This window comes from Myotis davidii, unplaced genomic scaffold (genome assembly GCF_000327345.1).
Source record: "Myotis davidii unplaced genomic scaffold, ASM32734v1 scaffold169, whole genome shotgun sequence".
Lineage (NCBI taxonomy): Eukaryota > Metazoa > Chordata > Mammalia > Chiroptera > Vespertilionidae > Myotis > Myotis davidii.
In genome coordinates this window covers 2,182,423-2,194,455 of record NW_006383005.1, presented here as the reverse complement: position 1 = coordinate 2,194,455, position 12,033 = coordinate 2,182,423, and the positions used below count along the sequence as shown (strand labels likewise).

Sequence of the window (12,033 nt, the reverse complement as noted above, 5' to 3'; positions counted from 1 at the left end):
CCACTCCTGCATTCCTAAAAGGAGAATCCTAAGAGATTCCTGGCCTCTAGCCTACCTATGGCAATATAAAAACCTACTCCTGACCGAAGACATTTAATTCAAAAGTAGTTGGAAGGAGGAGATACAAGGTTTCTAAAGAGTTTCTTATTCCCAATCTGTCTGGGACAACTGGACTTCTAGCTGTGTCTTTCACAATCTAACCCCAAAATATTTTTTACACTTTTATGGCCAGCACTGGGAGTAAATGAGAAATGAGTCCCTGTGGCAAACTGGCCAGACAGTAACGTAGCAAAAGCCGTATTACTGGTAACCAACACCTATTTCTTGCTGGCAAAAACCACCTCTACAAGAAGATAATCAAATCCCCGGCCTCCTTCGCAGCTAAGCATGCACGGGCATACGAAGCAAACTCAGCCGATGAGATATAAGGGAAAGTCTGCTGGGATAATTTCTCATAGAAATTGACTTCACTAATAGAAGGAAAGGAGGAGGGGAGGAAGGGAGGGAAAATCTGCATAAGGAGACACTGTCCTTCCCTCCTCTTCCTCCACCTAACATTGTAGCATGAGAATATCATGCTTGGAGTTGCAGAACCCATCCAGCAATAGTGAGGAGAATCATTACCAACACACAGAGCAGTGGATAGTACCCAGGACTGCTGAATTTGGTGAAGGAAATTCTTTAGAATCACTTGAACAGTTTATCTTTGAGGTCCATTACATTTTTTAATCCACAGGTTAATTCCTTAGGGCAGCGGTTCTCAACCTATGGGCTGCGATCCCTTTGGGGGTCGAACGATCCTTTCACAAGGGGTCGCCTAAGACCATCGGAAAACACATATATAATTAAATATTGTTTTTGTGATTAATCACTACGCTTTAATTATGTTCAATTTGTAACAATGAAAATACATCCTGCATATGAGATATTTACATTACAATTCATAACAGTAGCAAAATTACAGTTATGAAGTAGCAATGAAAATAATTTTATGGTTGGGGGTCACCACAACATGAGGAACTGTATTAAAGGGTCTCGGCATTAGGAAGGTTGAGAACCACTGCCTTAGGGGATGACAAGTCACAGACATAATTTCTGAGTTGATGTTCACAACTAAAATCACAGTCCACATGCAGTTACTGAGCATCTATTATGTTCCAGAGACTATGCAAGAGAGTCTTTATATGCATTACTGTGTTTCATTATGAAAATAATCCCATAAAATATAATTGTTACCATTTTACTGATGAGAAACATGAAGCTCAGAGAAATTTAGGTGACTTGTGGCCAAAGTCACACAGTTAATAAGAGATCAAGAAATAGAACTCAAGCCAGGTTGTATGCCTCTAAGCTAGTGTTAGTTGCAATATATCACAGCTACCCTACCATACAGATCATCTTCACCATCTCTCCTGCTTACATACCTGGGTGTGGCCAAAAAGGCCAAATCAAGAAAGGGTGCACACATCCTTCGACCCCTCTATTCTTAACCCAAATGGTAGGTAACATTCATTATTAGTCCCTAGTATAATTCCATCTGGTTCATGAAAGTATCCTCCATTCAAGTCTATAAATCATAAAGCAACTTCTCCCCGAAGTGGGCTGCAGTGGCTATCCCATTCAGAACCAAATCTTCAAATTTTAGGAGTACATAAGGACCTATGAACAATGGCTTATGAGTTCATAAGTTATTAAATAGTAATAGGAAGAGGTATTATTAAAACCCAACTCTTTCAGTTGAAGTAAGCAGTGGTCTGTGACAAGTTTTATTAACTAGACCAGCTGCGGGCAAACTACGGCCCGCAGGCCGGATCCGGCCTGCTTGAAATGAATAAAACTAAAAAAAAAAAAAGACCGTACCCTTTTATGTAATGATGTTTACTTTGAATTTCTATTAGTTCACACGAACACTCCATCCATGCTTTTGTTCCGGCCCTCCAGTCCAGTTTAAGAACCCATTGTGGCCCTCGAGTCAAAAAGTTTGCCCACTCCTGAACTAGACCCTCTCAAACTCTATTTCCCTCTTTCTTCCTCTGCCTAGTTTGTATCTCCTATTCTTAGTACCCTCCACAACTGACCATCATGTGGAAGTATATATTTAAAATTTAAATTCATTTAGTCAGTTGAAGTTACATGTTTTCTTTTAATTTTAAAATCAGGTCATCTTTTTTCTCCCCTCTCTCTCAAAGAAGTATTCATGGTCCTACTTATCTTATTCTTTGTAACCCTGCTTTTAAAAAATTCTCCATCTCATGGTCTGCATCTCTTTTAAGTTCTAGTCTGAAAGAATACTAGATTGAGAAGCAACAATGATTGCAGAATAAGTGAAGAAAAGACCAGAGTCTAGTACCTGATCTGCTGCTTCCAGTTTTTATCACATCTAAAATACCACCAATTGCAAGACACATTATGTTCCACTACGGAAAAATGCTGCCAATTAAACTGATAGAATGGCCTGACACTATTTTTATTTTTCTTATTGAAAATAACTTTTAAACTTATACCTTTAGCATGTATTACTCTTATGCATAATTTCTAAAAGATAAAATAAATTGGTGCATAAACTGGCCACATTTAGACTTGAACTCTTTTGAATTAGTCAATACCCATATTTTCCCACACAAAATCATATGTTGTTGTGTTCATTTATTTTAGAGAGAGAAGAAGGGAGAGGGAGAATGGGAGAGAGCAAAATATCAATGTGAGAGAGACACATCAATTGGATACCTCCCACATGCACCTCAACTGGGGATCAAGTCCACAACCTGGGCATGTGCTCTGACCGGGAAGCAAACTGGCAACCTTTTTTAAAAAATATATATTTTTATTGATTTTAGAGAGAGAGGGAGAGGGAGAGAGAGAGAGAAACATCAGCTGCCTCCTGCATGCCTTCTACTGGGATTGAGCCTGCAGCCCGAGCATGTGCCCTTGACTGGAATCAAACCCAGGACCTTCAGTCTGCCGGTCCATGCTCTATCCACAGAGCCAAACCAGCGAGGGCGCGAACTACCAACCTTTTGATACACGGGACAATGTTCAACCAACTGAGCCACACTGGCCAGGACTCCACACAATATCATAATCTGTGTCACCAAAAGCCGGGGTGCTCCAAGGTTTGTATTCCAACCTTTATCTCTGGGATTTTCTTCCAAGCCTGCTGATACCTATTCTGCAAATTCTCTGCCTAAAGAGACAATGACAACTGCATCATGGCCAAAAGCAACTGTAAGAAGTATCTGGATTTCAAAAGTGTAAAATGTAAAAACAGTGCTTCTCTAGAAGTAATGAAACAATGAGTTTTTCTGTTACCTTGAATAAGACAACATCCTTCCCCGCCTTCTATTTCCACTAATAGTAGTTTCCAATGCTGAATACCTACCACTCTGGGCATTTCACGTATCTCATTCAACTCTTACAGAAAAGCAAAAAGGTGGGCATGAACCTTGCTTTATATACATAAAATATGAGGCTCAGAGAACCTTAGTCTCTTGCCGCAGATAACCCAGCTAATAAGTAGCAGAGCTGGGTTTCAATCTCTGGTCTACTTTCAAAGTCCTTCTTCTTTCCACCACTTCAGTGGTTCCCAAAATTCAGCGAATGTAAAAATCACCTCAGGTGATTCTCCCACAGAGTGCGAAAATACTGCAAATACAGCATATATTTGCAAACCATAAAGCTGATTATATATATTTATTTATATATATTTACATATATATTTATGTACACATGTATGTGTATATATTTTATATATATGTATATAGAACTCTCACAACTCAATAAGAAAACAACAAATAACTCAGTTTAAAAAAATGGGCAAAGGATTTGGATAGACATTTCTCCTAAGAAGATATACCAATGGCCAATAAGCACATGAAAAAATGCTCAAAATCATAAGCTATTAGGAAAATACAAACCAAAGCCACAATATGATACCATTCACACACTAGAATTCTATAATCAAAAAGACAGACCACAAGCATTGGCAAAGATGTGGAGAAACTGGAACCTTCATACATTATTGCTAGTAGGAATATAAAATGGTACAGCCACCGTGGAAAACAGTTTGAAAGATCCTCACAGAGTTACTATATGATCCAGCTATTCCACCACTAGGTATATACCCAAGATAAATAAAAACATTACACACAAAAATTTGTACATGCATGTTCAAAGAAGCATTATTAATAATAGCCAAACAACCCATCAATTAATGACTAGATTAATAAATTGTGGTATATCCATATAATGGAATATTATTGGGCAACAGAAAGGAATGAAGTGCTGATGTCACAACATGGATGAATCTTGAAAATATTATGCCAAGTAAAAGCCAGTCAAAAAAGACCACATATTGTATGATTCCATTTATATAGATTCCATTTCTATATAGAGAGCAAGTAATTGCTTAGGGCTAGAGAAGTACAGAGTTTTTTGTGGTTTTAATTTTTTTTATTTTATTGATTTTTTAGAGAGAAGAAGGGAGAGGGATAGAAACAAAAACATCAATGAGAGAGAAACATCAATCTGCTGTCTCTTGCAGGCCCCCTACTGGGAATTATACCAGCAACCCGGGCATGTGACCTGTCCAGGAATCAACCACTGAACCACACGGGCCAACCACAGGTTCTTTCAGGCAGGACAAAAATGTTCTAAAGTTCAAGTGTAGTGGTGTCTGTACAGCCCTATGAATATACTAAAAAACTTTAAATGGATTAATTGTATGTTATGTGAATTATATCTCAATAAACCTATTTTTAAAAATTCCTCTAGACCAGATTACCGCTAAAGAAACTACAGTTTAGAGAAAGTGTCATCTAGTATAGTAATTCCTTACTTGGTGTTGTTAGACCTCCAGGTGTCAACCAAGGAAGGACAGGTGCTTCTTGAGCCAGTTTCAGTTTTTCAGAACATCTGAGAGAAACCATGCACTCAGCCTTCTCTGAGGTAAGGTTTTAGGTATCTGCCTTCTGGCTAGTTTCATGGTAGTAGTTTTAAAATATGATTCAAAGCTGACTGACAGCTTAAGGTATGAAAAGTAAAAAATAGGAAAACAAACTATTAGTTAAAATGTACTTTTTGAAAGGCAAAATGTTTCCAAAAAATGAGACCATGATGAGTTCTTTGGTTAAAAAACTTGGGAAATACAGATAAGTGCACAGGTCTAGAAACTAGGCGAACCATCTCAGGGTCCTCCTTAATATGATTCATTTCATCTCATTATGCCTCAGTTTCCATTTTCATCCGTAAAAATCAACAAATGTGATAGTATCCACCTGACTCTAAAATTCCATGATTTTTCCATATTATATAATGACACCCTAAAAATGTCTACTAAAAAGGAAGGCATTTCTTCACATTGTGGGTGCTTGCAAAGAACTTTCTTTACTGAGAGCACATCATAGTAATAAACAATACTAAATACATAACGCTAGTAAACAATACATGCTACAGCATTTAGAAACTTACTTATGAGTGACCTTAGAAAGCAAAGAGAGGAAAAAAATGATTAAAAAGAGAGTGAAGTGTGCTTGTCTACTACTGACAGCAAAAGTCAACAGGAAACACTTCAGAATAGAATCTCGCCAAAGCACGGAATGTCCCTGATTAATAACAAATGAGTTATCTCTCCTTCCAATACTTTACTCCCAACACACCAGCTTCCAAATGTATCCCTGAAACTAATGAACTGAAAAAGAGGAAGAGAGCAAAGGAAAAAATATATATTAAAATGGGTTTCCTCCCTTCAAAATTCCAAACGATCAACAGAGGGGAGAGGGATAAGAACTAGCAATAACCAAGCATAAAATTCTACTTACAGCTTAATGTGTTCTGTTTTTTTTTTCTTTTTTAGCTTTTTTTAAAGTCATAAAAATGTTTCTACTACTAATTTCTTTATATTAAGAATAATATACCATTTGCATCTTTTTGAATAAATTCATACTAACTTAAATTGAGTAATAACACTGGGGGGCCATGGGTTAAAAGGAGTGCTGTCTGCAGGGTCTGGGAGAGGAGGGAGGTTTGGCTCAGTGGATAGAGCATCGGCCTGTGGACTAAAAGGTCCCAGGTTCGATTCCAGTCAAGGGCATGTACCTTGGTTGCAGGCACATCCCCAGTAGGGAGTGTGCAGGAGGCAGCTGGTCGATGTTTCTAACTATCCCTCTCTCTTCCTCTCTGTAAAAAGTCAATAAAAAATATTTTTAGAAAAGGGAAAAGCAGGAAAGCAGTCAAGATCCTTCTCAAAATAACATATACAAAAACCCCAGTTCAGAGATTTCTAATGAATTTTTAAAAGGTCATTCCACTTGCTACAACAGACCAGAAAAGCCAGACCTCCTCCCTCCTCAAGCAACTAAAGTTATCATGAATACTAAAGAGCAGGCAATTTTCAACTTCAAATTCAGTATTATCATTGAAAGCAAAAAAAAAATGCCTGGCTGGGGTTGCTCAGTGGTAGAGCGTCAACCTCTGAACCAAGAGGTCACGGTTTGGTTCCTGGTCTTGATTCCTGGTTGGGGCATGTGCCCAGGTTGCGGGCTTGCTCCCCAGTGGGAGGTACACAGGAGGCAGCAGACAAATGATTCTCTCTCATCATTGATGTTGCTATCTCTGCCTCTTCCTTCCTCTCCCTGAAATCAATTTTTTAAAAAGGCAAATCTACACGCATATTTTAGTAAGTAATATAGTATTCTGCTCACAGCTACATAGGAGTGAAGGAATTCATTCTATTAATTTACTATAAAAGAAGAATGCACTAACTCCTTCAAAATAATGAAGAACCCATTAATTCTTGCTGCACCAACAATCTCTGTATTTACACGTTGTATATAAATACAGATATACTATACATCAAATAGCACAGTACATTTTAAAGTGCTCATGTAAACCAAAGTATAACCCAAGCTCAACAGACTACAGCTCCTACAAATGAGCTTATAAAATATCGCACTTAAAAACAAATAAGGTGTAGCCTGGTGGTGTGGCTCAGTTGGTTGAAGTGTCATCCCACACACCAAAGGCTGGCAGGTTGAATTCCCAGTCGGCATGTATGAGGGGCAACCAATTGATGTTTCTCTCTCATATCTATCTATCTATCTATCTATCTATCTATCTATCTATCTATCTATCATCTCTTCCTCTCTCTAGAAATCAAAACAAAAAATATGATGCAATTAAATTTATCAATTCTGCCACACTAAATAAAGGGTACAAAGACACAAGTAATTTAGACCCTAACTTAAAGGAATTCTCATGAAGAGGAGAGCCAGAAACCTGTACAAAGTCAAAATTCTTTGAGATCACAGAGAACAACAAACTTATAAACGTAATGGTAACCAGAATTTGCCAGGTGAAAAACCAGGAGGAACGACACAGCAGGGCAAAGAGAACAACACTACAAAGGCATGAATGCAGAAAACACAATTAGACAACCAGAAGTCCTGAGGGGCCAGGGCAGGGAGATTAAGCAGGAAGGATGCATGGGCATGAAATGGTAGTAATTAAGTCAGCAAAGGAAGCTTGTAGCTGGGTTGCAGAAGGCCATGACAAGGTGTTTGGTCTTTATCCAGAAGGCCACAGAGAACCTGATATACAATAAGCAATATTTTTTGAAAGCTAACTGGTGATAGGACTTAAAAGGAGGGATTGGGGGGAGAGGGGTTAGGAGATAGGAAAACATTACTGCAATAATGCAAGTAAAATGTGATGGGGTCAGCAATAATACAAACAACAACTTACATCAATTTGACAGTGATTCTGTATCCAAATATTTGACCATAAGCTCTGGTACCAAGTTTCAGGAAATGAAGGAAACATTTTTTTAAATGCAAGCAAGAAGTCTTTATAAGATACAATCAACAGGACTTAATGACCACTGACCATCCAAAACCCAAAAGAGAATCTTTACTTACAAACTAATTTTGCCTTCCTAAGGTGCTTCTGAAAATTTACTGTCTTCATCTAGAGATTTCTACTAAAATATCTTAGTTCACTTAATAGATGTTAAAAACTTTAAATTTTCAACCACATGAAGAGTGTCAGGTCTCTTTGTACAGGAATTATTTAAGTCTAAAAATTTCCTTGTGGCCACAAGAAAAGTAAAAGAAAGAAATACAGCCGAAACCGGTTTGGCTCAGTGGATAGAGCGTCGGCTTGCGGACTGAAAGGTCCCAGGTTCGATTCCGGTCAAGGGCATGTACCTGGGTTGCGGGCACATCCCCAGTAGATGTGCAGGAGGCAGCTGAGCGATGTTTCTCTCTCATCGATGTTTCTAACTCTCTGTTTCTCTCCCTTCCTCTCTGTAAAAAATCAATAAAATATATTTAAAAAAAAAAAAGAAATACAGAATTTAAAAAGAACAATGATCTTGATATATCCAAGACTGGAGACTATATGTCTTAGGTAGAAACCCTGAAAAATATAAGTATACAGTAGAAATACCCATAAATAGTACCTAATAAATTAAACATGGGGGAGAAAAAGGAACTCTTTAAATCAAAATCTTTGGGCTATAAACAATTCAGCTACCCAAACACATATAATTTTATTACAACCACATATAGTTTATACTTTTCATGAAACCAACATAAAGTTGTGCATCATAGGAAAAATAGGCAACTGATGAGGCTTAGACCCAGTTCCAATTTGACAAACATATTACTAAAGGGAAATAAGAATTGTAGCCATACTGTTTCAACATGCAAAGCATTTTCCACCCTTTACCAAGGTATGGTGGTTAAACAATTGCTTTGTATTATAGGATTGTGAAATAAAATGGTGTTTCTTTCAATAAAATGAGTTATGCTTTCCTCTATAAAGAAAGATACTGATTTTCACCATGCTGACACAATGTCTTATCTTTTACATTTAAAGTTACTGTGAATATGAAACAAGGTAACTTTAATGATAAAATAGGATACATTTTCCACTGAATTTAATGTTCAAAGACAAAGTGATATTTGTCATGTTCTAACAAATAATGCCAGTATATAATCAGCTGAGATTGACTGGCTCACCCCCAGATATTAACCTTTAACCAGAGGTGTTACTCTAAAAATCTGTGTGAAATTGTAAAGGTCAATAAATGTTATAATTCAGTAGAAAGATCATTTAAATAAGAATTTCTACTTCAATGACTATATTTTGACAGGTAAATTTTAAGACCCTTGTTTTTTCATAGTAGTATGTGTATGATATAGGTTCCCCCACTAAAAGAAAAAAAGCTTGTATTGTGTTAGTTCCAGTAATAATTTCTAGCTGAGTCAAAACTCTAACAGCCCTAAAGCAGGAAATCCAAAAGGAAATTCCATCATCAGTTCCTGGGGTTTGGTAACTAAAAGGTTCTTTGAAACAGATATAGAAGTTCAAACTAGTTACTATAACCTTACCTCATATCTTCAAGCAAGTCACATTCTGTTTGATGTTTGGCTTGAAGTTTTGTCATCTGTTCAACTTGAATGTTTTTCAGTTCTTGTGTAACTTTCACCTAAAATATACCATGTATTTATGAAGACCTTACTGCAACTTTAACAACAACAAAAACTACTTAAGGAAAATACTAAATACTTGTCAGAATATATACCTCTTGCTCACCTCTCCCCTGAAGACCATAAAGCAGCGGTTCTCAACCTGTGGGTTGCGACCCCTTTGGGGGTCGAATGACCCTTTCGCAGGGGTCGCCTAAGACCATCAGAAAACACATATATAATTACATATTGTTTTTGTGATTCATCACTATGCTTTAATTATGTTCAATTTGTAACAATGAAAATACATCCTGCATATCAAATATTTACATTACGATTCATAACATTAGCAACATTGCAGTTATGAAGTAGCAATAATTTTATGGTTGGGGGTCACCACAACATGAGGAACTGTATTAAAGGGTCGCAGCATTAGGAAGGTTGAGAACCACTGCCATAAAGCCATTATTTGTCACCTAATTTTGTTAACTAAAGATATTTAATAAAAATTCTAGACAAATAACCGGAAACAGGTTAAATATAAATACACAAATATAAAAACTACAGATTAAAGAGGTGCAAAATAAACTGCCAGTCATCCTACTTCATGCACGAGCTCAGTAGATATCTAGGTCTTCTTAAAGTTTTAAAACTGTCTTCTATTTCTTCCAAAAAGAATTCAAAGACATTAACCACCAGAAATGGTGAGCAGAGTGGAACCGGGAGAAAGGAGTATATAAGAATGCCTAATATATAATGACTGAAATGTACACAATAATGAAGTTACATGCTTGAATCAACTACATAAATTATTCCATAATGGCTGCGAGAAAGCACACTGTCTCAGGATGATGCCCTCCACTTGCTGACAGCGCATCAAATCACAATCTCTTTCTCACAAAGGAGAAAGCAAAAGTGACCTTCTAGGATATGCAATGCTTTTAAGCCTCCCCAGCAAGCCGGTTCCTGTGGCGGCTCCACTTCAAACAGCTAGAACAGCAAATGCAAGCTGGCCAGTGCCTCGCCCGCCAGGCTGGCACCCCAGGGTTCCAGGTCCAGTGGGCCTGGAATCCGCCCCCCCTGCCCCCGCCCCCACCGTGGCAGCGGGACTACTCGGAGGGTGGGGGTACATGTGTGAAAGAAAAAAGACGCATAACTGGAGAAATCCGGATTAAGAAGGGAAAGGAAGGGCAGGGAAGGGCAGGGCGAGGAAGGGAAGGAGAGGAGAGGAGAGGGGAGAAAAGAGAAGAGAAGAGAAGAGAAGAGAAGAGAAGAGAAGAGAAGAGAAGAGAAGAGAAGAGAAGAGAAGAGAAGAGAAGAGGGAAGGGAAGAGAAGAAAACAAAGAAAAGGAAGAAGACACAAGTGAGGCATTCAGTAAATGTTTGCCCACGAGGGGAGGCTAGAACAGCCTCCTCCACCCAGCGCCCAGAGTAGACACTGAGTAACCATCTGCAGGATTAAAAAGACAAGCACACAGCCTCAGCCCTGGGGAAAGCTGGAGAAGAGGGCAGAGAGGCGGCTCTCAAAGGGGCGCAGCAGGGAGGCTGCTGACAACCCCGGAGACCCGTCACTCCACCCCAAGCCCAGATCGCGATACACGCCATGCACCGCTGGATTCTCATTCTCCCAGGGGCACTGCCAGCGCCTCCAAGGTCCCCTACCGGAGGAACGGAACGGGAAGGGGGATTGGGGGGGGGGAGGGGTGGGGTGAGAATGGCAAGACTGGTCAATGCTTAAAACCTTGTTTATCCCTAGGATGGGGGGCGATGACTATTCCAACTTCTTTTCGGCCCGCCCCGTGGGAAAAGCAGGCCAAACCTTCAGGCTAGGCTGGAAACAAATTCCCTGCAAATCTGCAAATGGGCGAGGATGGCGACCAGCGGCTGGAGGGCTCCAACCTGGTGCAGACTAAACAATCACACAAGCACAAGGCTCTGCAAAGCTGCAAGGGCTCCCCCGCCTCCCCTCAGTGCAGCCCCGAGAATACACTTTGCAGCGAGCAGCACTGCCATGCGCGCGCGCGCACACACACACACACAAATGTACACCCGAAACTCTTGTGAGATGTCTGGTGGTCAACCGCGGTGGAGAGGGCGAACCCCGGCCGCCCCTTCATCGGAAAGGCACCTCACCCGTCTGGAACCGGCAGCAACTCGGTGACAAGCCAGAGGCTACGGCGGGCACGGCCCGTTGCGGAAAGGGGGAGGGGTCGCAGCGATCGCCCCAGACGCGTTCCTTGGACGCATTCCCCCCAAAGCCCCAAAGCCTCCCTCCAGCACCCTCACCTTCCTCGGCGGCGGCTGCATGATGCTGAAGGGACATCAATCCTCCCTCGACGGCGGCGTTAGCTGGGGTAAGAGAAAGGCGAAGGGCCGAGAAGAGGGACCGGCCCAGCAAGCGTGCGTGTTTGAAAGGAGAGCTTGAGGACGAGGACGAGGACTCGCCCCGGAGGGAGCAGGGCGGGCGGGCGGCAGGAGGACCCGGTCACGGGCGAGAGTGAAGGGAAGGAGGAGCCGGGCAGGCCTGGGGCTCCAGCGGCCCGGGGGGTGTGTGCGCACAGGAGGCAGA

At 40.3% G+C, this 12,033-nt stretch overlaps 1 protein-coding gene across 1 annotated transcript in view; it reads right to left on the bottom strand.

The window, feature by feature from the left end:
- FCHSD2 (FCH and double SH3 domains 2) overlaps positions 1 to 12,027 on the bottom strand; it is a 169,066-nt gene extending 157,039 nt beyond the window's left edge. Inside the window, exons 1-2 of the mRNA XM_006777958.2 lie at positions 11,751 to 12,027; positions 9,387 to 9,484 (exon numbers count right to left, since the gene is read on the bottom strand). Of these exons, the coding sequence (XP_006778021.1) occupies positions 9,387 to 9,484; positions 11,751 to 11,771 (119 nt within the window). The 5' untranslated portion in view covers positions 11,772 to 12,027. The remainder of the gene's footprint in view (positions 1 to 9,386; positions 9,485 to 11,750) is intronic.
- Between the last annotated feature and the right edge of the window lie 6 nt (positions 12,028 to 12,033).